Below are 25,544 nucleotides of genomic sequence, written 5' to 3'. Positions count from 1 at the left end.
TTACTTAGTTTTTTTTATATAGATATGTATAAAAAATATATATATATATATATATAAATAAATATTGTCACAACTAATAATGACTAACAATAATAATATTTTATCAATGAAAATGATGATATTCTTATTTTGGGGGATGCAAATTTAATAAAAAATAAAAATAAAAAAAACAAAACAATCGGGACTTGCATGTTTTTCATTGCACATGCTTTCATGCTTCCAACAAAGGGCTCCAAATGTTTTTGCACACGGACGACAGAGGACGATATTAAAACGCTGAGCCCAGCGAGACAAACAAGGCACACAGATTACCTCCTCGTGGTTCTTTCGGAGGAAGTAAAGTTCCTCTTTCAGGCTGTCCAGGTCGCCCCTGAGGGAGGCAATGATCTGCTCGTGGTCGCTCTTGGCCTTCTTCAGAGCAACGCAGTCTCGCTCCACGGACTGACACATCACCAGCTCAGTCTCCCACCTAGTTTGGCAGAAGAAGACATAAGGTTCGGGTTTTGAATCTTTGGCTCCTGCAAGGTATGGCAGATGTGTCGAGGAAGTACATTCCAATTCGGTGTCTTCATTAACTACGATACTCACTTGATCCTGAAGTCATCGGCAGCCAGTCTGGCGTTATCGATCTCCAACATGAGGCGAGCATTTTCCAAGGTCCTCTTCCTCACCTAATAAACATTAACAAGGAGTGAACGTGTTTGTTATAAATGACAGGGAAAGTCGTCACTGGAGACAATCCCGACAATCCGATTTATGGACAATAAAAAAAAACAAAAAAACAATTGTCCGTGGAAAAATTAATTGAATGTTTCTCAGCATTTTTTGGAAGATTAAAAAACAACAAAAAACATTCAGCAGGCCGATGTTGGCCATCCCTGAACTAAGTCCTTGTCTATCTACCTCCTGCTCGACCGCATGAACCTGGGCCATCATGGAGTCAAGGTCATGACCTTTGGGTATGCGCTCAATCATCACTTGCTTGATCTTCATCTCAAGGTCGGCGTTGGAGCGTTCCAACGAGTGCACCTGCGAGGACAGAAAAGAGCTCGTACGATCAAAGCACGTCCGTAACATCAGATCCTCATCCGGCACTTGGCGGTTGGCCAAGAACGCCAACAGAAGTCCACCTTGTCCAGATACTTGGCCAGACGGTTGTTCAGACTCTGCATGGCCTCCTTCTCGTTGACGCTGCTGCCGTGCCGCCCGTTCAGCGGCAGGCTGGCCGGCCCGTTGAGATCGTGGCTGATGGACGCCGATCGGGTCAGAACTCCGCCGGCGGAGAACGAGACGGACGCGCGGGAGCGGCTGGTGTCCATCAGGGAGCGGCTGGAGAAAGACGGCTGGCGACTTACGGAGTAACCCCGAAGTGACATGCTGGAGGCCATGATGAGCGGCTGTGGTCGACGGATACAAAAGACGTCAAAATGTAGTGAAAAAAAAAATGCGAGAAGTGAGTGGCAGTTCATTTACAATGATCTTTCAGAGCTCACAAAATATTTTGTGAATGCAGAAGCTTCAAAAGCAGAAGAAGTGGGATGATTTAAACTGAAATGACCTTTAAGGACAAAAAAAAAGACATTTATTTCATGCACAACAGTGACTTTGATGCAAATAATTTTTGCTTCAGTGAAGCCTCAAACATGAACGGTGCTTTTATTCGTTAAAATAAAAAAGAAAATGTGCTTTTAATGGCGAAATAAGAAATTGAGATCCTTTTTTTTCATTGTCTTATGACATTCTGTAAATTCTGCCTGGCAACAGCGGCCACACAAAAAGGAGACATTAAACTTGGGTGCCAAATTTTGAAAACGAATCTTTATTACCAATGCCTATAAAAAGTCTACACACCCCTATTCAAATGTCACCGTTTTGTGACAGAAAAATATTCCCAAAATGAATCTTTTCAAAACTTTCAAACATTATCTATAACTTGCACAAATCGACGGAATTTATTTTTTAATCTTCTCGAAAAGGAAGTTGTCGTAAACAACTGAGATAACGTACACACATGTGCACACCCTCATAACTCGGATGTGGCGTAGACTTATCTCCACTGCATGTTATGAAATCAGATCATCATTCACATTTTTTCGATAGTTCTAATCTTCTGTGGGTTTATTTGAAGCTTTTTTTCCCCGGTGTCACCTTACTTCCTGTACATTGGAGAAATCAATGAGGGAATGTTGGACAGTCAGCCTTTGTGTGTGTGTGTGTGTGTGTATGGGGGGCGGCAGTGGCAGGGGGTTGCGAGGTTTGTCCGTGTGTGCTGACCCTGGTGCCTTTCTCAACAGAGTTCTAGAGGCGGATTAGCCGTCAAGGGAACCTCTCAGTGTGTCTGTCACTTGATCCTGGCAAGCCAACAGAGGAGCCGTCAGGGGACAGACGGACGCCTTGTTCACACGGGGAAATGATGGCCTAAATATGATTCAGGGTGCATGCCGTAACAGAGACAAGCAAACGCTTTGTTGGCTACGAAACGCACTTTTCAATTGTGATAACATTTTGGTTGACGCAATGTAAGCCGTGGCTGGAAAACAAACTTCATGCATTTTATTGTCAAATGACGGTGAGTTGAATATCGGTTAGGTCGTTTTATCTCAACGGTAATGAAACAAAATCAAAGATGTGTCGGACTTACCGAGATGTTGTCGAAAGAACAGCTTTCAAATTGATGATCGTACTCAAGGAGGGCAACAGAGGCTCTGTGCTGCTGATGCTGCGAGGTGAGCTTATATTCAGGTGAGAAGGAAGTGGGTGTGGCCTCTCCAAGGTAAATGAAGGTGTTGCGCAAAAGAAGTAAGGCATTACTTGTTAAAAAAAAAAAAATGCAATTTAGTTGAATGACTCCGTCAGCAATTCCAGCTTGTTAAATTCAGTGTGGTCGCATATAGATTTATTTGTTTATTACTGGTGAAATGTGACTTGCCGTCCACTGGCTGTCAATAACGCTCTCGTGTGTCACCGCTATTGAATGTCTCATCACTGTGACCGTTCCCCATCCAGTCGTGCTTCCCCTCACATCCGCGTAACTCGAACGTCCTTTCAGTAAATTATTAAACCAGTGCCGCAGAGGAGCGTGCAAAGACTCACCGAAACAAGACGCCATGTTGCCCGGTGATCAATGTTTGGAAGGGGGCGGGAAACGATGCATTCGTAAATGTGTGGCAACTAGTTAGCAAATAGCTAGCTAGATATGAATGTGTATGAAGTTTAGTGCAACAAGGGAGAAGAGATGGAAATATGAATTATTCTCAAACACGCTCCCATTTAAAAAGTAAACGCAACTGTAACTCTGGTGCAAATGAGCTCGGCATTCAAGTACAGAGCTCATTTGTTTGGGATATTACAATTTCAATGAGATGCAAATATGCCGCCACCATCCATTTGCATCATGACCCCAATCAACTTTTTTTTTGTGTGTGTGAGAATCCGAAACAGGTTTGGGTCCTCCCGAGTGGTGAGATGATTTGTCTTAGAAGCAGCATAAAATGTCAAGGATATTGCGGTTATTAAATCTGCTATAATACTTAACAGGCACCGCTTGACATTAAGATGTTCCACATTTCTGTCACAATTTTTCTTGTGTCCGTGTGATCAAAGCAAGGAAACGCCATTTTGAAAATAGAGCTAATTTATTTAAAAATATATACAATATATAATAATATATATACTAACGGGTACAGTCATGAATATATGAATAATATCCAATAAATGTTTGTGTAAGTCAAGATATATTCATTCCATTTGTGTGTTATCACATTAGCAGTTATCCCTCCCTGCCAAAAGAGGGCAGCAACAAGCTACCTTGGAAGAACTTGCTCACTCTTTTTATTTTATTATATAATCCATCCATCCATTAATTCACATTATATTATATTAAATTATATTATATTATATTATATTATATTATACTATATTGAAGCTATTAAAGATATAATAACAATAATACAAGATGAGAATACAAATGACAGTTTTCAAAGTACTGTTTCCAACTAAATTCTTCAACTAAATATAGTGCGTATATTATCAAATATACAGAATAGAAACTAAATTATGTGATTGATGGATGGATATTAATTAGATTAGTTATAGAGAAAATAGAGTAACTTTAGGACCATAAACTACCAACTTACAGCGTATTTGCAGTACTTAATTCACATTTCCATCGCAATAAAGTAAACGTATTTCCTTTATGAAATCTAGAATTAGTGTCTGTCTTTATCTACAGTGATTTTCAAGTGTGGTACATGTAATGTTCAAATTGCGCAAATGTTGCGGTGGCTTCAATTTTTTTTTTATTCAAATTTGGTGCATTTTTTAAAATAATCTTCAATTGTGTTTAATGTGAACAATACAGAATAGTCTTCACTGCCTTGTTTTAATGAACATTTCCGCTTACTGTTGCTATGGTTTCTCTATCAATAAAGGCGAGTTGAGTTGAATGTTTTCATTCTGGTGGTAAGAGATAAGAAATCTTTCTGTTGCATCAAGTTGACGAACTACTGGTCTACTGTATCTATGCCTCGATCTCTCTTTCTCGCTCCATCGATCGATCTCCCTATCAATGTGCAAAAGTGAAGTTAAACATGAGCTAAATCCACTGTTATCCCTTAAGTTTCGCTTCCTGCTTCTCGACAGAGTTGGGCTGTTACACAAATAAACGGGTGATTAAACGAGCAGGATGCCAGGATACTCCTGGTGACCCCACTTGACTCCCTGTGACTCCTGTCACAAGTGATCATGTGATCCCCTCGGTGGCGCATGCGACTTGACACCGAGGCCAAGCGGCCAACTTTGACCATCAGGTCAGGTCCACAAAAAAAAAAAAAAAAAAGATGGAATAGAATATGCCGGACGGAGCATGAGTGAAGCCTCTCAATAGCTCTTCAAGTGATTACTTCCTGTTTTAGTTCAGGTGCTGCCTTTCACTGTCACTCGTAGACAAACAAACATGGACATGATTAGCGTGTGCAAGGAGCAAAATGTATGTACCTGTGCAGAACATCCTATCGTAACCCCAGCCCCCGGCCTTAACAAAAAGTAGAGTTTAAATCAACAACGAAATAACCACACACTGTATTGTTTTTTTCTTCCCCCCCCCCCCAGTGCAAAGGGCTGCATAGAAATTTCCGTTCAATGACAGCACAAAACTGCCGAATAAGAAACAATTGCAAACATTTATTTTGGACAATTTTCCACAAAAATCAACTCATTCAAAAATTTATTACTGATGTATTTTGTTAAGACTGCATATCATTTTATATCAGCTAAAATGTTATCAGGCCTACGTCTGCCATCTAGTGATGACTGGTGATATTACAGCTGCTTACAGTTGCATATTTGCAGTTCAGCCCCTATGTTTTTGGCATATCCGTGGATTTTTTATTTGTTTCATTTTATTTTAAAATTTGTATTAGATTTTGAATTCCCCTAAATAATTGGGGCTTCACTATTGCAATTTCTCTATATTTTCTCATTTTACTGTCTCATCAAGGTAACCCGAGAAGCAGAAGGACGTGTTTATAAAGATGCATGATTAGTACCAGTATTGATACGAGTCCATGGTCAACATAAAGCATCGGCAATTTCTTTGATTTCTGTGTGTTTTGTGGTGATTAAAAAAAAACAAAAAAAAACGTTAAAATGTCTTTTAAGCATAATTGGTTCATACTTGCTTTTTACAGCAAGTTATCTTGATCTGTAACAATGTGATCATTAGAATGATTCCATATTTTTGGAACGCTTCAGACTGATGGCTCTTGGGGCCCCAACGTCAGTTTGATGGTGCGCCCACCAGCTATTTTCTGATAAGATACAAATCAGCGAGCAAGGGAAAAAAAAAAAAAAAGAAGCACATATAACAACATATGTTAAGCCTTCTGTAAAAGCGTGCATTCTCCCCCACCCCACCATATCCTCCCGTAGTCTGAGTGCTGCTTTTGTGTGTCAGACAAACATCAGCGTGCGTGTTTGTGTGTGAGCGCAGATGATGATTTCAGAAGGCTTGTGATATTTTAGATATGCATCTATAAGCCAAGCTGCAGAGTGGAAGGGAAGTTGAAAGGAAAAAGTGACGCATGTGTGCGTGTGTGTGTGTGTGTGTGTACCTTTTATTTAAGTGGAAAGTTGGCAAGGAGCCCAGTGTTGTCCTCTGCATGGCCTGGGGAAGTCCTGCTCTTCTCAACTCTGACGCGAGTGGGGCCATGCCTTGCTCAAGAGCACGACTTCCATCCACTTCCTCAATGAAAAATGAAAAGAAATTTTAAATTAAATTTGATATTTATTCCAACGCTTCATTTCACATTAGAACAGACATCATTTGAAATATATCATGTTTTTTGTTTTTTTTTTGCATTTCTCTTCGTAGTTACGCAGAAGAACAAAATCAGTGCCTGATGTTTTGATGCTAAACCGCATTAATGAGAATCTTTGCACAAATAAAAACAACAATTGGTCACACAATTCTCAGAATTAACATTTCATTTTTAAATTTTACAGTAATGCGAATCTTTGAGCATTCACACAAATAATAAAGACATTAAAATGATTGAAAATGAACATTTTATGAACGTTGAGAGACAAACATTCTTGCATAAAATATATAGTGAAGATGCTGTGAGATGAAAATTTTGCGTGGTTGTGAATTTTCTTTTGCATGAAAATTCAACGTATTCATACTGCGACACGAGTGTTCAAACTCATGAAATTAACCACCACTTTTATATCCCCCAGAATACGCACACTATCAAAGGCAGCCCAGTCAACAGAAAATCATCTGCGGCCCCCCCGCCCAAAAATCCCCCAAAATAATAAAACTCTCCAGCTTGGATTTAAAAGAAAACTAATTCAAGTTGTGATTTGAAGTTTGTGGAGGAGACATGGACACGGAAGACTATAATGACACAGCGCCGTGAATCAGGGCTAATGTTTGTTTGGAGGAAGACGCTCGGCTTTCCTTCCATTGGGGCCATTAAGAACTGGCAGCACGCTTGTTTTCGCCTTGTTTTCGAAACCGGGTCTTTTCATATGCATGTGACATCTGCGGCCATTTCTGCTCCTCATGGGTATGTGAGAGTGCATCTTATAATAATATTAATAATAATAATAATAATAATAATGATAATAATGATGATAATGATAATGATGATAATAATGATGATGATAATAACAATAATAATAATAATAATAATAATAATAATAATAATAATAATGAAATGTTCGGTTTTGATTGACACTGTCAGTCAGGCAATAGTTTGTTGATATTTTAGGCACCTTATTAAATTTCATAAGAGAGTCCAAATATTGGAAACACCTGTCAGTAAAATGAATTTCACTTGTATGATTATTTCAAATTTTAATGAATTAATACTGGTTGATTAAAAAGAACGAAGCGGCAGTTTAATCAAACTTTTAGAAAAAATATTGTGTTATATAAAAAGTTGAGTCCAAACATGATTGGACGTTTTTGTTGAACACATCCTTAGTCAGAAAATGTTCTGAAAGAGGAAAAAACAAAAATAATGAAAATAACAACCTTAAACTCGCAACCACTTGAATAAATCCAATCTGATGATTTTTTCGTTTTTAAAAAACGGAAAGGAAAATGACAAATTTATTTGATAAAATTAAATAGTTTTTCTGCAGTTATACAACTTTAATATCTTATTACAAATTTTAAATTACATTTTTTACACGTAATTGTAAGGCGAAAGTAATGAAAATGAAAAAAAATTCTAAATAACAAAAATTAGCGTCATGCCAAAATGTTTACTTTTTAAAGGAAAAAAAATGGCTTTATATTAAGACGTTCCCCCCACCAACCCCCAAAAAGTGGCCTGCTGATGTACGTTGTCACTAACAAGTTAACAAGTAAAATAATAAAAAATAAAATAGAAGAAAAAGAAGTTAAATACGATTGAAGCAAATAATCCCGCCATAATTTTGCATTTTTTTTTACATTTCATCGTTTCTTGCCTGAAGTTGTCGATCAATATGGCCGCCAAGTGATGAATATGCACGAGGCGTCTTCCTCCTCCTCCTCTTCGGCGGCGATGGCTGCGGAGGCCCGGTAATTGCCGGTCGTCAGGGGTGGCAGGAACCGTAATTTGCATCTCGGGGATCCTGCAATCAGCGTTCTATTCATTAGTGCGACTGCCGCTTCATCTGCTGGCCACTCAGAACTGCCAATCTCCCGGCGGCAGCCAAAGCATGTGAGTGGGGGGTGTGGGGGGGGAGAAGAAAAAATAAAAAACTGCAAATGGGGAAAAGTTTCAATTACAAGCCGCGGCCGCGCCGAGTGGTGTAACACGTCTCACACCCTATATTTAGGCGGGTTTTTATGCAGGTGATTGACTGGTGGCGCTTTGTGGAAGGAGAATTGGATGAAGAAAGCTCAATGAAAGCGTATAATGGCATGAATGTTCAATCACGGCGCAGCCCAAAAGGGGACTTTGTCAGCGGCCGTGTGAAGTGGGGCCCTCCGACCGTCGAGACAAGACACAGACGATTGTCACTCAAGGCTATTGTCTCATCAAGATTACACGAGATTTGATTTGCTCTCTTTGTGGCGCCACGCCGCTCACGTTCATTCCTTACGCCTTAATTCCTTACGCTGAGAATGCACAGCGAGGACGAGACCAAGTCCACCATTAATCGATTCTATTTTTTTTTTGTTGTTGTTTTGACTCTCTTTATTTTGCAGTTAACACACAGAGGTGACGTGAAATTCATATTCCTACTTGATGATCCATCAGATTCTACATTTTACTTTGACTCTTATCCACTCTGCACTCTAATTACAGAGTGCCTACTGCCCCCTAGTGTTCGGATTGAGACACCACATAACTGAAATACCATGTCACAGCCTACATCCAAAAAGTTGTTTTTTTTCCCTACAAAACTTCATTCCACACTCATTTTTTGATTGGCATGACCAGAGCGGTGTTGTTTTTACCAATGTGTCAATCATTGTCCGACAGTGTCAATCAAAAGGTTATGTAAAGTTCCTGACCACGTTTTAACATATCAACCTGCATTTTCCTTTCAAGGTTACTCCGAGTCAATTTGGTGGGAATTTACGATGTCACTATAGCTGTCTGGTTCATAAAAGGAGGAGAATGAATATGAAACGTAAATCTGGTCCGGCTTGAACGAAATGTTTTATCCAGATATAAGAGTCAAATTGTTCATCCAGATTCCACATTTAGCAGAAAAAAAGAGAGTTGCATGTCATGTGGAAAATCTCATTTAGCATATTTACACCATTCTGAGTGTACTATCTAATCATATCAGGTTGATATATCTATTTTTTGTTTTATTGTGGGTGCCTGCCTTGTTTTAAGAAATGTACTTAATGGAACTGTAGGATTTCTGAAGCACACGTGTAAATAACTTTTAATCCATTCGGAAAGCGATGGACACATATTATCGTCTAATAATAGCCTCAACTTATTAAATCCAGAGCAAATATTTCTTTATGAAAAATCATTAATTGTATTTTAAGTACAGTTTCAATGGGTTCTGTGAAAGGTGATTTGATTAAGTATTACAGATGCTGACACATTTAAGGGAATTTCTCCTAAATACTCAGAGGATTTTTACAGGAATTTTCCAATTTGTAGAACACACAACAGGGAGCCAGTGATGCCAAAGAGCAAAAGCGTAATGATAACCATAGAATTTATTGCCGAGCAACACAATCAATATACTTTTTTAATTTCTTTTGAATGTTCTTTTATTTTAGGCGCAATGTCCTTTGGTGATCTGAAATAAATATTTAACTAGTTTGTATGCAAGAAAAGGAATCCAAAAATTATATTTTAAGGTTGACTTCATCCAAGCATTTTTTTTTTGAGGGTTTATTCTCATTTGGGTGAGATGGAGTCACTCCAAGTTGCCTTTGGGCAAGAGATGGAATGGCTGCCAACAATTCAAAACAACGGAACCACTCCTATTAACTACATAACAAATCTGGGCATGAAAAAAAAAAAAATGGCATTTCTGCCCCTAAAGTCGAGTCGCCAATGAGCACAATCACAGCTCCACTTGACCTCGGGATGAACCTGTCAATACACGACTGGGGAAATGTCCCAATTTCCCATTTGACTTGGCGCGCTTGATCTCAAATCACAGCTCATTTCTGCACGCGTGAGCACATTTCCTCCCCTCACTTGTGACAGCCTTTTTATTGCCTTTGCACGGCACCTTTCCACCTCGGCGGTGGAGGCGAGCATCTGCCGTTGCAGAAACAACAAAAACGACTCCGACAGGCCTCTGTCAAATTATGAAGGACGCCGCTCTGATGATTCTGCAACCGGACTCCGACCAAGCGTTCTCCAGATGACTGCAATAACACTATTACACTTGCCGTCATGGTGTCAAAACACCTTCTCGCCGTCAGCCTGTCTGACCAGCTGTCAAACCCCCCCCCCCACCCCACCCGCTTTATCCGCTCGGCTGTGAAAAGACAAGAGAGGAGCGGTTGAAAGCGAGGTGAATTCCTGGGAACAGTTTTGGAGCCGCCGGAACACCTTGACACGCACCTGTCAGGGACCTTAATATGGCGTGTGTGCACGTGCACGTGCACGCAGGGGTGGGGGGGTAAAGAGAGGGAGCGTGGAGCTCAGTGGGTGGCACACGAGAGCGATGGCTGCTTCTGACAGGAGCTATTTGGCTAATCCAAAACAACAGCTGTAAGGTAAGGAGGGAAAGGGGGGGGGAGCGGGGGGGGCGTAGCCATACATGAGGTAAAAATGACAGACGCATAATAACTTGCCACCGCAAAAAGATTTTTAAACCGATGTACGAATTCATTCGGAACTAAGAATGATCATTTTTTTTCTTTTGCCTCCTCGCATTTTGTTCTATTTTTTTGCACTGTTGTACATAATCCCTTTTCTATATTCCTACTAAATACGACATAGTTATATCTGTATATTTATGGAACCTGTGCGGGTCAGATGTGTCGACATTTCGTTCTGTATACATGTGTACAAGAATGACAATAAAGTATATCTGAATCTGAATCTGAATCTGAATTTCAGACTAATTAAATTGGAGCGTTTTGGGTTTTTTTCTCCCCATTTTCTCTGATTGTGTGCGGGTCTGGTACGTATAAACAAGGATTTGCTGTTCGGAACGCCAACGCCAGGCTTTGGTCCGAATCCTACAGGTTCCGCCATGTAACTCCCATTCTGCCGTCCTCCAATTGGCTCTCTCTTCAAGTTTTGCACAAATTAAAAAAAAAATAAATGAAAAATGTACTGGTTGCCAGCCAATTTCGAATTCGTAGATTGTGATTCGGATCCTGTAAAGAACATTGGGAGTCCTCTAAATGGCCTTACTTGTAAAAAAAAAAACGCACAGCATGTCGTCTGATGTGGCTTTGGTGGAGGGAAGCGTTAAGGGAGGACAGCCAGCCTGTTGGGACGCTATTGAGTTGCTTCCATTAGTGTCCAAGAGGCAGGTGAGAATGATTACGCACAGTACGGTCACGCATGTACTGGCCTTCATTAAACATCTGGTTGAGTTTTGTCGAAGGGGGAAGCCGCGTTAGGGTGGTCCTCTCTCCTCCGACACATCTGTCCTGTTAACACGGGCCGGCCCGTCAGCGTTCTAACGTCTTAACATCTCCTCTGGGGTGCTGCAATACGACACCTGCCCGGCACCGCCACTGACTGCATAATTAAAACGATCACATCGCGACGAGCGTTGCGGGATCATGTTTGTGAATACGAGGCCAAATACGCCGTCGCATCGGAGCGATTCTCGGATGTACGGTACCGCTTCCCTACCATGGTGGCTCTCACGAGCGGATTGTGAGTGTCGCTGCAATGGAAAGGAGACTGGCTGGGAAATATTCCGGGCGGTTTGGAGAGGTCAAAAAGTCAGGCAAAAAGCAACCTTAAAATCTAATTTAAAAAGCTCACAATGTTGCACATGACGCTTCAAAAGACATTTTTTTTTGGAATAAATTGGCCCTTACAGGTCTAAACACAGTATTCTAATTTAGATTGCCTTTGTAGAATATGAATTAAGCCGCAAACTCATCATTTGAGAATGAAGAAATGAGCATCTTCTGATGTGTCTTGTCTGTTGTCTCTAGGGGGCGCCAGAGAATGAACAAAGCTTAACAAATCTTAGCGAAATGTGCGAAATATAACCAGTCGGGGTTCGTGTGCGCAATGTTGCTCTTGTCCGCTTCAGCCCGTGGAAGTGGAGAAGCAATTCGGCACTTGAGCTCACGTTTGTCATGTCAAAAAAATCCAAACGGTTGCGCAAAACCATTTTCTACTTTCACAGGTTGAAGTGGACAAGATTTGCATTTCGGTAGCGATCGCTCGTCCTTTTTTAGACAACAGAACCGACCATTCCCGCAATATCACCTCGCTTGCCTCCCTGCTGTGACGTAGACGCTGAAACCGGGAAAAAAAGAAAATGACAATAATTTCAAGAAAGGTCTAGTTGAACCCTTGATTTATTGATTAGGACGTGCGTCTATATTTTAACATTTTAATTAGCACGCACACACACCCTTAACCTCCCATATTAATCCACGAGCTCTAACCTGGAGTCTTCTTTAAAGTCACTTTGGGAACTTTAAACACGCTTTCATGTCTGATTGGCTCTGAGTTCTTTAGCGTGTGTGTATTGTGCATCCGTGTGTGTGTGTGTGTGTGTGCGTGCGCATGTGCCTAAGTAGCAACAGATGCTGCTTGTGACCTCAGAGGCTTCCTGGAAACTCAAATTTGTCAAAATGAAGCAGGAAAGAGAGAGAGAACGGCACTTTAGGTAAATGTAACTTATACAGGACGCACACACACACCCACACACACACACACACACACACACACTGTACGCCATGCAAACCAAGCTTTTCGGGTTGTGTTGCATGACCTCAGTGAATAATCATAAATTGTACACATGCGCATCAAATGATAAAATGTTGCGGAGGAAACACAACCAATTAACCCTCCTGTTATGTTCACATTTTTTTTCTCCCCAAAACCAGTAGAATACGGTAGGTCCATTTTGGACGGTTGCGAAGTTTATTTTTAAAAAAAATAAAAAAAACATGTATTAAATGTACTCTGTATCAACATTTTTAAAATTGTTTAAATTTGCAAAAAAAAAAAAAAAAATCAAGGTCAAAATAATATTTCTTGATTTCTGTTTTACAAAAATCAATTAAAAAATATTTTTTTTTTTAATTTGAATTTTATTGCTAAGCCTGCAAAAGGTGATGCCGAACAGCCTATATTTAATGCGATGGCAGGGTAAAAAAAAATAAAAAATGAAGAGAAAACATAAACCTTATTTGAAGTCCCCCGTTGATGAGGAACAATTTCCTTCTGATTTAATGACAAACGGAAGTTGTGAAACATCTCGTCTTCTGACTCAAGCCTTCAGTTTGACTTTTCACTTGGTGGCGCCTATTTGGCGATAAGGCCGAAAATAAAACCGCCGTGTGATTGGTCACAACGGCGACTGATGGCGGCGCCTCGCTGGGGATCAGCCCGGCCCTTGCACACATCATCCCTGCTTTTCTTTCACACCGGAAAAAAATAAAATAAAACCATGCTGTCCGGGCGACGAGCAGGCCTCGAGCCGAGCCCATGATATCACCTCTTTAGGAAAACAAGAGGAAACGCGTGCCAGTCGCTCTCATATGCGATCAATTATTTGACGGTGAAGTCGAGTCACGGGGGTGGGGGCGAGAGGGGGATGGGGGGGGCGACATTTTCAACCATTAGCCCTTTAGCTCCGGGATCATACTGAGGGTAATAGTGACTAAACACTGAATAAACACATTTGGCTAATAGGTCATTCCAAGCCGAAGCGGCAAATCTCGCCGATTGGCTGTCGCGGACACCGGCATTGGCGATGTATGCGCGCGGAGCTGCAGAAACCAAGCAAAAGAACATGCCAGTGGACCAAATGATGTCATTCTTTATTTCATTTTGGAGCGCAATTCACGTGCATTTTTTTTATTTATTATTTATTAATTCTTGCTGGTACCAGCGATTTAGGTTGGAATAAAGCTTAAAAAAATGAATAAATCTGTTGAGATTTTAATAGTCAGTTAAAAATGCATAAAGACACAAACTAGAATTTGAGCAAATCTAAAGACTCAGATTCCGACCAAATTGTTGACCTTTGCATGTGTACGTTTACTTTGTTTCGAGGACTATGCCTAATTTAGATGCGTATTTGATCTCCCAAAGTCAAAAGCAAATCTCTTCTGTAAATGAAACAAATCCAAGAGTCACGCGTATTTGGATCGGCACCAAAATCAAGCGGCCTCCTCGAGTGGAAATCCAGTGGAAAGTGGTAATTGTGTTAGTTTTTGCGTAATCCGTCTTTGCCAGGGAAGCTGGCCGTAGTTTACATAACTCGTACATCAGGATTCTCAAATGCATTTAATGGCTTCGTGAGCTACGGAACGCCCCTCCACGTAGATCGAGCTCGGCGCAGCAGTTTTTCGTTTTGCATCACGCTTCTAAAAAAAAAATAAATAAAAAAAATAAATAAAAGACTACAAGTAAACACCTTACCGCCGCTTTGCAAAGCCGTTTGTAATTTTTTGGATGACAGCTTTCCAGTGCTGAATGTAACATCATGTTTGATTTTTTTTCCTTTTTCGATTATCCTTCACAAAACTTTTTGCTGCTGTTCTATTTTACGTCTGAACATTTGGAGCAGATGATGCATTTTAACGGCATGAAGAAAAAGGAAAGAAAGAAATTAATTGTGTTCCCCGAAAGGAACCTTGGCTGAGCTCAAGCGGCGATGAGACATGTTGTAGCTCTGCGGCGTGGAAGTGAAAAAAAGTCAAACGCGCAGGTTGTGTCGCTGCTCTCTCTTGCAGCCAGCCCGCGGCTCTGTTTACTTTCCGCTAGCAGGGCGATCTGGAAGCGTTTGGCTCACTGGGAACTATCATGCAATTCACATTTTAAACTATTTTGATATCGGGCCCTGCGGAGAGTTGCTCTTTCCTTGAGAACATGACTTGCCTTTGGGCTCTGGGGCCCGCTCGCACGGCCCAAGCAGTAAACACGGGCTTGGAAGCCAGAGAGGTCCTTTTGCATCGTGAATTGATGTCTAGAAAAAGTGGGTGGGGGGGGGGCTCCTCAAGATCTCACGATTGTGAGGAGGAGGGGAGGAGAACAGTGCAGAGTGATTCGTACCTCGCACTAAGGAGAAATATAGATCCTATAAATAGACTGGCACTGGATAGAAATTAGCTGCAGCCATCTTTGAAAGTGATTTCATTAGACGGCAAAAAAAAATAAAAAATACGTGTGAAGCGCCCATTAAGTGTGACATTTAATGACACACATGCATAGAATTCAAATATTTGCACTCGGAGAAGAATTCTCTCTCTCTCTTGCCCTCCCGCTCTCTCTCCCTCTCTTTCACTCTCTCTCTGTCTCTCTCGCTCTTTCTGTCTCCTCTCCTCTCTCTCTCTCTCGCTCACTCTCACTACCCCCCTCTCTCTCTCTGTCTGATGGAGGCAGATCATAGTTACAATATGGAAGCAGCATCTGTAATGCAACTCTCATCAACACGGCTCCGTAAAAGTAAATCTAAAAATGATCAATTATCAACACTACTTTGTGATTTATAAAAGAAAAGAGCACTAATTAGTCTGCATGTCCCCCGTGTTACTTTCTGCTCCTTCCTATTTATTTTGTGTCCGTGTTGTTTTCTCTGCATTGCAATGCATCACTTGACATTACCCAAGCAAGTTTGAGATGCAGCGCATCAGCTGAAAGCAATTTGGTCCCGAGCGCAGCTGCCAGGCGGATAAGACTTTCCTTCTTTCGTTTACTTTGAAATGTTCCTTCCCCCCCCCCCTACCCCACCCCAACTTCCAAAATACACAAGGCAGCCAAATTGCTGACATGTGTGAGAGGGGGGCAGCGAGGCTCCTGCATTTTTTCATGCCCCCACTACGCAAAAGTCCACATTGTTTATTTAAAGAACGTTGAACACTTTAGCACTATTAAGCAACATGTCATATCGTAAACTAAAGGTTTCCTCTCAGGAAAAATCCCTGACAGTTTATTTTTCTTCAGGAAAAAGTTGGTTTTGACTCACAAGCTGCCTCCATGCACAAGTAAGCAACGGACCTGTGAAGTGTATGACACCGAAGCACAAAGGGTTGTGCCTATTGTGGGAAGGAGACCAGACCGTTGGACTGTCTCTTCTTGCCCGATGCGTGCGTGTCACAAATGCGAGGAAGGCGTGATTAAAACGGCCCAAAATGATCGTTTCATAGAATGAACCACAAGAGGAAAATTACTATATTTCAATCTTCATTCATTCAGCCTACATAGAGACATGCCCAAAAAAATGTTAGTCCAAAAAAAAAATAATAATTAACTAACAAAATGCCTTTTGTGCGAAGGGTATGAGTTCAATTTCCAGGCCACTACCCCAAAATCTCACCACTGCCAATCACTAAACCTGCATAGAAAAATGGGTGTGTTGCATCAAGCTGAAATACAACAACTACTACAAAGCATTTCTAAGCCTCGCAAAGATTTGTGCACCTGTCGGGAGGATCGTTCAGGTATTGTGGCACCTCTCGTTACGAGCAAACTGCTCCAGCTGTCTCACGTTAAAATGGTGTCTTCCCCAGGCTGCATGATTCTTATCCTTCTATAAGCAAATAACAACTTCACACTGAGAATTTTAGAATGCTAGAAAATGGGGATTTTTAGGTCGGCACGCAACACATTTGCCATGAATCATTCGAGTAGATGACAACATAAAACGTTTCTCAAAAATAAGGCCATAGAAGGGGACTATCTTACATCTCGGAATCTGTTGCTCACGTCATTAATAGCCCCTGGTTTGCGGTTCTCAATGTTGATATTGTTTTTGTTTTTTGTTTTTTATCGAGACCTCATCTGTGGTCGATTGTTGCCTGTCACATTTTTTTTTTTATATTATTATTATTTAGTTCTTTATTTACATTGCTTTGCCCTTCGTAAAGAGAAGGTGGGGGTCAAACAGGGTAAAAGGAGACAAGTGAAACAGGGATAACAGCCAGGAGTCAGCCTTCAGTGCGTCATTAAATTGAGGAGGGGCATGGAGGGAAGGAAAGATGACTTCCATGGGTGGATTGGAGTTTGGGGGGGTTGGTACTGCAGAGACGGGAAGGTCACTATGACTGATAGCCCACCAGGGCCCACAGAGCCAGCCGACACAGGGAAGCAGCTAATATACCTTGACATGCGTAGGAAACCCAAAACTCTGCGAGAGCTCCGTCAGATAGGAGCCACCCAGAGGAGTGTGTAGCCTGAGCCGCCGTGTGTCCTCTCTAACTAGCACTGTTTACATGAGTCGGCGGCCAAGGAATGCTCGAGTATACCTTGAAGAAACCACAAGCACAACAGCATTAGCAGCACATCAGCTCCCCGCCATGGGAACAACTGGCAACACTTCGTTCCATCCGTGTGTGTGTGTGTGTGTGTGTGTGTGTTCAGAACCTAGGATCATATCCTTCAGTCAATATTAGCTTGGATGCTGTAATATTGTCAGCTGACGTTTAATGGGAATTGAAAAGGGCAAAGTGACTCCTATGTGGATTTGAGTCAGGGCTGATTTTCAGAAAGTAGCTCCATTGACGTGATGGGAAGAGACAGTTTGGAAACAAAAAAAAAGCAATAGTTGTGTGCAAAGTTACGGTCCTGACTGCCAACAGACTTTGTTTTTACAAAAAAGACTGGAAACCAATCGTTATGACCCACTAAAATACTTACCACTTAAACAACTCCGTTTTTTTTTTTTCGGTGGGAAGCATTTTTGTGTGGCGCTTACGCAAAAACAACAACAGAGACGCATAAAAGCGTGTTCTTGAAACAATTTTGAATGAATAATAACTATATTTTTTGTTTAAAAAAAAAAAACGAAAAAAAAACGAAAAAATGCCACCAACATATTTATATTATTTTTAGAATTTGATTTTAAAAGTACCACCATATGGAGTGCGTATGAACGGTTTAAAAAGGGTTTAAAACCGAAAGGAACGGCTGTGACCATGCAAACTACAGTTAGTTTGGAATTGTTACTCCTCTTATAGTTAGAACTGCAAACCTTTTGCTGCAAGGGAATTTCTGCGTGACTTTTGGAGTGGCTGCAGGAATTGTTTAAGTCATTTCCTGTTACACCCCTTTAGCAAGAAGAAAATAATTTCTGCCCCCCCCCACTCACTGCTGCAACTCTAAATAATAGTATTTTCGTTGCAAAACAAACCTACACCGTAGCGTTAATAGCGCCGCTGCCACCTACTGGAGTGGATGTGCAATTACACTTTATTGTAGTACGGCGGGGAAAAAAATGTTCCCCAGGTTCACGCAGCCCCCAGGGCTGCCTGCCGCACTATTTGAGAAGCACTGCGAGTCTTTATAGTGATGTCAGAAAACAATCTACATCTCTCAAGAGGGGCCCAGTTTTATAGTTCAGACTACATTGTTCACACTCCCTCACACAAAAAAATGATTATGTATCATTTTCCTGACAAGAAGGCCAGCGTGTATAAACAAAAATTGAAACGAAGGAAAGAATGACTAGAAGTTGAACGCGCACACGCTGCAGCTGGGTAAGGTCTGTTTGGCTGACGAGACCAACCAAACAGGGCGAGATAAAGCAAAGGAGATGACAGCGTGAAGGCAAATTGGCTCGGACTTACAGCAGGAGAAAAGGAAAAAAAAAGGATTGGATGTTGGCACGCAGGGAAAGAGAGTCTGCGGTAGACTTGTAAATAGCCGGAGGGACAGAAGGGATGGAGAAATGGAGCTATCAGCAGAGAAGCGATGAAGGTCTGGGCTCGAGCCAACATAAACACACGACGGCCCTGAAGGAGCCGCGGCAACATACATGCAACGGAACGACCATGTCCATACACAATATGTACAAACACACAAACATGTAAACACTTAAGGCTGCATATTTGATATGCGTCACGCGCGTTCTGCGTGTACGAACACACGCAACAGTAGGCAAAATCCCAAACCGCAACATCTTGAGTGTTAAGCCGTATGTCATTTCATTTCATCACATACTTCACATTCGTCCACTTTGCAACGATACCACAGAATAAACATGCAGCACCCTTCCCAAAAAAAAAAAAAAAAAAAATGGCTGCAGTTTTATTTTTACATATGTGAAATAAACACACGGGAGAGTTAGCGGCGCCCCGCGGAAAATCGCTACGAGGCCGCCTTGGCCGGCTCACTAAAAAATTTTTTTTCACTCTACAAATTCAAATCCCTCATCGTGGACGTGTGAATGCTGAGAGATGCTTACCTAGCTCCAAAAAATAAAAAAAAAATCAGCACCGAGACTGTTAATCGTTTGTGCAGCCTGCAGGTTTACTTCCCCTGACTTCTGATGTACATGACAGTAAATTTTCTACAATCCCACCCCTTGTTGATGATCGTCCATCTTTCGGAGTAAGATAAAAAAAGCCTGAAAAAACCCCAACGGATAATCTTTAAGTCTTGCGCAATACGCTGACGTCAGGCGATGCGTGACTTAAGATAAAGATGTCCTTTATTAGTCCCACAATGGGGAAATCCGTTAACGTGTGACTGAGCGTAGCTGGCGTGCCGCGAAGGAGCGCACTCCTGCTCCGGCTTGTTTTTGACCAGCCAACCAACCACCCGACGCACGCAGTCTCCAATGTGGGCTCGCTGTTTTCTTAAGCGAGGCATTCAAAAGGTGTTTGGCGAAACTGTAGCGGGATAGAGCGTCTGTCGAGCGTGTCTGTCTGGAATGCAAAACACGACTTGTGGTTGTTGTCACTCAGTCACCGGTGCCGCCTACCGTGATGGCGCTGTTTAGGTGTGGGAGGACTTCATTAGTTTGTTGTTTCCGTATGACATTAAAATTGGTTTGATGAAATGAAATCTTTGTGAGTGATAAATGTGCAGAAAACGCAGAAATCAGGAAGCGGGCAAATACTTTTTCGCAGCACTTCAGCAGTTGTTACCTGGAATTGGAGAGTTTCCAAAATTTGATGACATTTCTTGATATGTTGCTTTAAATAAATAACAATGCCAAGTGGGTTCTTGGTTGAATTTCTGGCCCCCCCCCCCATCAAGAAGAAAACAATTTGCGCACCCCCCTCTCCGCCTCTGACTATAAATAATCACATTTTCGTTGCAAAACAAACCTACATCGTCGAGTTAATACTCGCCGCGCACAATGGGCAAGGGCAGCGCCACTGCCACCTACTGGAGTGGATGTGCAATTACACTTTGTGGTACAGCAGAAAAGGTTCACACGCACACCCCTCAGCATCGCACCCCCCCCACCCCCCAGGGGGACCCTTCCCACTATTTGAGAAGCACTGCTTTAGCAAAAGAAAATGATGCCTCAACATGATGGGCCCACCCTGTGACTCCGCTAAAACATCCAAAATTCAGTTTTAGCCTGGGAGTGTAAAACGTGTTGGGTTGGTAGCCGAGTTGAAGAGTGAGAACATGGCTTGAAAACTAAGCACCGACAAGACAGCTCGAGCTGATTTTGTACATTTGTCACATTTATCTGTCTGGTGGCAACTCTCGGGAAAATGAATCCTGCCAGCCACATGTTTTTTATCACACACGCAAAGATGCATAAATGAATAAAACCTTGCTTAATATAATCATGTCTGCTACGTATCAGCCACTCTCGTTTCTTCTTCACACGAGTGTGTGCGTGAGGTGGGGTCGCGCTTGCAGGAGTGGCGCTTGTGGCCGGGTGGGTGCGTTTTGACGCATAAAGCAACAACCTGCATGGCGGTTCAAAGCCAAGTGCGAGGGGACATGAAAGTAGCACTCAGTACAAGATCACAGGCAGGAATGGCAAGCCGTGTAAACAGATAAAACGCGCCTCCATTTTTGGGTCCAGCTCAAGTGTGCCCTCATTGGGGGCTCTCAACGTTATGGATGCTGAAAGATGACCTGTCGCTTTCCAATCCGTCCATTTGCAGAAAACTCCTGCCAGCCTGTTGGTGCTCATCACCAAACCAAACATTCGTTTAATTGCGTCCATCGTGACACGAGACATTGGGTATATTGACCAGCGTGTTACAAAGCAGCCCGCTTGTTTGAGGATTTTAGCGTGTCCAGCTCCCAGGCGGGCTGTTGCTTTGTGAAAGCCCCGTATTGTATTTCTTTCCTGTGCCAGAGCACGTTTCCTGTGGCGCTGCCGTGTCAAACAACGATGACCCGCCGCTTCCTGCAAGTCGCATGGAGGCGAGGCCCTGCCACGAGCCCCGGGGGCCTCCCGGCCAGCGACCGAGCATGCTTAGGGACCCCCCCCCCCCCTGTATCCGCACCTCTCCCTCTCAACGCTTTCAACTCAGTCATCCTCCAGCTTGGCTTCGACCGCATCTCACTTTTCTCCCGCTTGCCCTTTTTGCTTGGATGTTGATCACTCGTTCAAGCCCCCCCCCCTCCGTCCTCCTTTTACCTCCTCCACTGTGCCTTGGCCCCTTTCCACTCTACGCTTCCCTCTATCCACACCTCTTTTCCTCTTTGGATTCAATCTTCCCCTCGCCCCCCCCTCTCTCTCCATCTCCGTTCGGGTCAGAAGAGGTTTTGTCAGACATTTCCCGTGCACGCTGATGATCCAGACCACACCTTGGCAGGGGGATTTCTTCTTCAGTCACGTGAAATCTTGAGTCAAATGCCCCTAACATTGAACAAATCGTTTCGTTATCCAGGTCGACGCGGAATCGGCGAACCGCTCCAGTGAGAGTTGGAGATCACAACTTGAAGAGGCCAACAGTACCCCGTCATCGGCAAAAAGCGGAGCAATTCCGAGGCCACCAAACCGGACCCTCTTCTTGCCTCGGCGGTACCTAGAAATTCTGTCCAAGAGTTCTGAACAGAATCAGTGACTAAAGGGTTCAAACCTTGGCGGAGTCCAACCCTCACTGGAAATAAATCCGACTTAGTGCCGGCAACAAGTATTTGAGTGTTTATTTTGATCTTTCGATGAAGTCAGAAGGACGATCGCTGAGCCTTGAACAGTCTGCTTTAAAGAGTAAACACCCGTGAGTCTTGTGTGATGAGCGACCAATTGGAGCATTGCTATTGTTCCCTGTAGAAATCAAGAACATGGCCGAGGTTAAAGACTTAACCTGAGTGATGACTACTACTTGCAAAACACCTGAAACTTGGAGGGGGAAAAGAAAAGAAAGAAAAATACCGTTTTGTCCACATCTGTTCGTCGGGTCGGCGAGGTTTTCAATTGGCTTCTCTTCCCGTCTCATTTGGAGGTCACTGCATACTCGCGTGTCTGCGCACGTGAGCTCGCGACACAAACACGCTTACTGCACATCTCCAAAGTGCTTTTTTTTTTTTAACACCCTGTCCCGTCCGGGTCAGGGAGCAGGAAGCGAGCTGGGAGAAAAGAAGGAAGCAGAAGCAGCTTTCTGAGGCTGCAGGTAGTCACCTCAAGTCGCGACCTTCAACCCGGCCCTCAATCAGGCTGACAGAACACGCTTGGACAAAGCGCAGATGTGCAGAATGAGTGACGCGCCAGCGGCTTCGAGACAAAAACACATAAAAAGCCTCTTCATTTCTTTATTACGTGACGACAATGTTCACTTAGGACATTTACAGAAGTGGACGGGAACGCTGAATGAATCACGCAGCCTTCCTTTCATCAAAATATATTTTATGAAGACAGTGAAGCGCTGCAAAAGCGACTTTTAGGACAAACTCCTGGGATCGGCACAATTTCACGGTCGGTCCTAGCGGCTTTTGGACAGAGCCTGCGACCTCACCAGGACCAAAAGAACAACCTGCTGCCGTATTTAGAAGGCTCAAGTTTACCCTCGATGGTCGGGTTGGGTTCGGGGCGCGGGCGGGAGTGGTAGGGGTTCTCAGGTATGGGCCTCGAGGTTGAAACTTTGGTCACCTAAAAAATAGCAAAATAAATAATATTTATCAAGTTAAACAGATTCATCATAACCGGGTGTGAATGGCTAACATTTACGTTCATTGAAATGTTTCCAACCTGGGCTTCTCCACTTACACAAGCAGAAGCAGAAAAGAGCACACAAACCGCTAGTGGTTTGGTATTTTGAAGTGGTCATGGGTAGAGATGTCCACATGAATTGATGTGCCAATTGCTCACCTTATTTGGACGTTAGAAGCAATGAAAGTACAATGATTTCGAATGGAGTGTTTGTAATTGGTCCCTGAAATGACTCCGACTGAAACATGGGAGAGAACGGAGGGGGTGTGGCCCTTCACCTCATTAAAAGTTGGCGTTTTTGAATAGATAAAAAAGAAAAACATAATTCATTTCAGTTTCCTGATGAAAAGATTTATTATAAACTGAGCTTGTTAACGAAAAACGGGCCATCTTGGATCTTGTACTCCTTTAAGGAGGACTTTCTTGACAAATTTGCACATTTGATAACTAGTCGTGCTACGTTATTCAAAATAACATTTGAAGATGGCAAATGAAATGTATCGGAGTTTGGTCTCACTATCTCAATTGATTTTTTTTTTCTATGTCAAGTTGCTGAACAACTGCTGAAAGTGAGCCAGGAGCGTCACAGTAATCACCAGTTAGGCGTCCCTCATTTTCCACCTCAGCTCTGTTAAGAGGTGAAAACAATAGCTTTGACTGACAGGGAAAAAGTTGGAGTGGAGAATGAGTGGGGTTGTAAGCATGATTTGGAAAATGTCCAGTTAGGTAGATGCAATCAGAGGCTCTTCCAACCAACACGAACGGCCGCCGTCAAAAAGAAGTGCTAGCTAACGAGGCTCACCTTCGACAGATCTCCCAGCTCAGGTCGCTCCCAGCCCAGCTTGTCAAGGACGCAGTCGTCGAACGATTTCTGTTGCTGGCGGCAACGGCGCAGCTCGGCCAAATTGGAATAGTCCAGACAGGTCCAGTATTCGGTGAATGACTCAGCGCAGTTCCCCTTGATTTGCCTGACAGACACAATTGAACGACGTTGGAAAATAGGTGACAACTCTCGCTGCACTGGTGACGAAAAAGCGTGATTACACTCATTGATAAAACAAATGACTGTTTACCAGCACTGTTTTGAATTGATCTGGTTAACATGAGAGGTTTTTTGGCTATGCCCACTTGCTCATTGAAACCAGCACAACATTTGAGGCATTTATGGAAGTCTTATTAGATTTCTGAATGGGCTTGCAATGGGATAGTAGAACACGAGCGCAATAAGCGCTTTTTGTCTTGAGCTTACTAATACTAAAGTATAATACCTAAAGAAGTTGAGTGCACACTCGTTGACTTTCCTCCCTTCTTCGAGACACTTGCGAGGGTCCTTTTCCTCCCAGCGGCAGAGCATGAACTCTTTGTTGGGTTTGTCACACTGAGAGCCATAGTGGTGAGCGGCCGCCTTCAGCACCGCAGACGACACATTGATCTGGCCGGGCATGAGAAAGCGAATGACAATCAACTAACACATTTACTTTCCCTCCATATTGACAAACTATTCACATTCATATACCCAATTAACCTAAGAGCTATGTTTTCAGAAAGTGGGCGGATGTCTGACAAAACCCACAATTAGAGCGAAAGGTTTGGAGACTCACATTCAAAAGCATAAGGGAGTGTCTGAACTTGTAATAATCAGATATACATTTTAAAATATAATATAACAGGACATTATATTTTTTTGTTGGAAAAAAGAATAAAAGATAGACAGATAGATTGAGCCTTTACAATCGGTGGTATTAATTCAACAATGATTATTTTTATGGTAGGTGTATCCATTGGTGTACAGATGCATTATAACAAACATGTCCCTTCTTTATCAACACAAGCGGGTCGAAACATTAGAAAGTGCTCTCAGTATGATACGCTGCAGTTCAAATAAAAAAAAACATGGTGATTTAATACAAGTCTGACAGCGTCCATCAAAGCTGAACCATATGTTGGTTGACATTTTAGTATAGTAACCGAGGTTCAAGCTTCTAACGCCAGACTTTCAAGGACAAGCTCGTGTCGTATAACGTTGCTGTGATTGACAAATGAGGTACGTTTCAGATATAATGATAAAACGTGTAGATAATAGATGGGTGGATATTGCTGAGTGCAATTGATGCAGGCGATTTAAATTAACTTCTTACTGTTGTGTTTTTACAGTGAGATTTGGTAGCTCAGACGCCGGTCAATATGGCTTCAAGATATCAAAAAGTCGTACAATATATATGTTTTTCAACATGCATTCGACTGATGAAAAATAAATTCTGTTTCTAGCAGTAGATTTCAGCAAACTACAGTTAGCGACCACTGTTAGCTGGATAGCTAACACGCTAGCTTCTCGGATTGGGTCTAATTTCACTTCACAGCGCTACTCACCTCGTCGACGTTCAGCTCCTGCAAAGTGGGGACTTCCAGCGGCATGGCTGCATGTAACAAAGCACACGCAGAGAAATCGGCGACGCGGACAAAACTTTGAAGGTCTCCTCGTCTTGCTCAGGACGAGCGACGAGGCCGGGGAGAAGGTCAGTTTCCTCGTCAACTAAGAGGCGCGCGTGGATGACGTAGTA

The 25,544-nt window shown here is 42.5% G+C and overlaps 2 protein-coding genes across 2 annotated transcripts in view; both read right to left on the bottom strand.

Moving 5' to 3' along the window:
* LOC148319277 (keratin, type I cytoskeletal 18) overlaps positions 1-2,720 on the bottom strand; it is a 5,915-nt gene extending 3,195 nt beyond the window's left edge. The window contains exons 1-5 of the mRNA XM_088281381.1: positions 2,642-2,720; positions 1,131-1,397; positions 904-1,029; positions 589-671; positions 313-469 (exon numbers count right to left, since the gene is read on the bottom strand). Coding sequence (XP_088137507.1) covers positions 313-469; positions 589-671; positions 904-1,029; positions 1,131-1,388 — 624 coding nt within the window. The 5' untranslated portion in view covers positions 1,389-1,397; positions 2,642-2,720. The remainder of the gene's footprint in view (positions 1-312; positions 470-588; positions 672-903; positions 1,030-1,130; positions 1,398-2,641) is intronic.
* A 19,857-nt stretch (positions 2,721-22,577) lies between these two features.
* ndufa8 (NADH:ubiquinone oxidoreductase subunit A8) lies at positions 22,578-25,536 on the bottom strand. Its single transcript, XM_088281419.1, has 4 exons — positions 25,354-25,536; positions 24,252-24,415; positions 23,786-23,951; positions 22,578-22,923 (listed from the first exon to the last, which is right to left on the bottom strand). Exons 1-4 carry the CDS (start codon positions 25,396-25,398, stop codon positions 22,786-22,788), a joined length of 513 nt encoding a protein of 170 aa, XP_088137545.1. The 5' UTR covers positions 25,399-25,536; the 3' UTR covers positions 22,578-22,785.
* Positions 25,537-25,544: the final 8 nt, after the last annotated feature.

The sequence above is a fragment of the Idiotropiscis lumnitzeri genome, chromosome 18 (assembly GCF_059441095.1).
Source record: "Idiotropiscis lumnitzeri isolate Australia: NSW breed Sydney's pygmy pipehorse chromosome 18, RoL_Ilum_1.0, whole genome shotgun sequence".
In the NCBI taxonomy this organism is placed as follows: Eukaryota; Metazoa; Chordata; class Actinopteri; order Syngnathiformes; family Syngnathidae; genus Idiotropiscis; species Idiotropiscis lumnitzeri.
Note: the sequence above shows the minus strand (reverse complement) of the source record. Positions and strands in the feature narration are given on the sequence as shown.

What these genes read in the sequence shown, in the direction of transcription:
- ndufa8 (XM_088281419.1), bottom strand. Translation starts at nt 25,398, where the DNA reads ATGCCGCTGGAAGTCCCCACTTTGCAGGAGCTGAACGTCGACGAG. An exon ending in TGTGCACTCAACTTCTTTAG is followed by an intron (nt 23,952 to 24,251) that starts GTATTATACTTT and finishes TGTGTCTGTCAG; the next exon opens with GCAAATCAAGGGGAACTGCG. An exon ending in AGCTGGGAGATCTGTCGAAG is followed by an intron (nt 22,924 to 23,785) that starts GTGAGCCTCGTT and finishes GCTATTTTTTAG; the next exon opens with GTGACCAAAGTTTCAACCTC.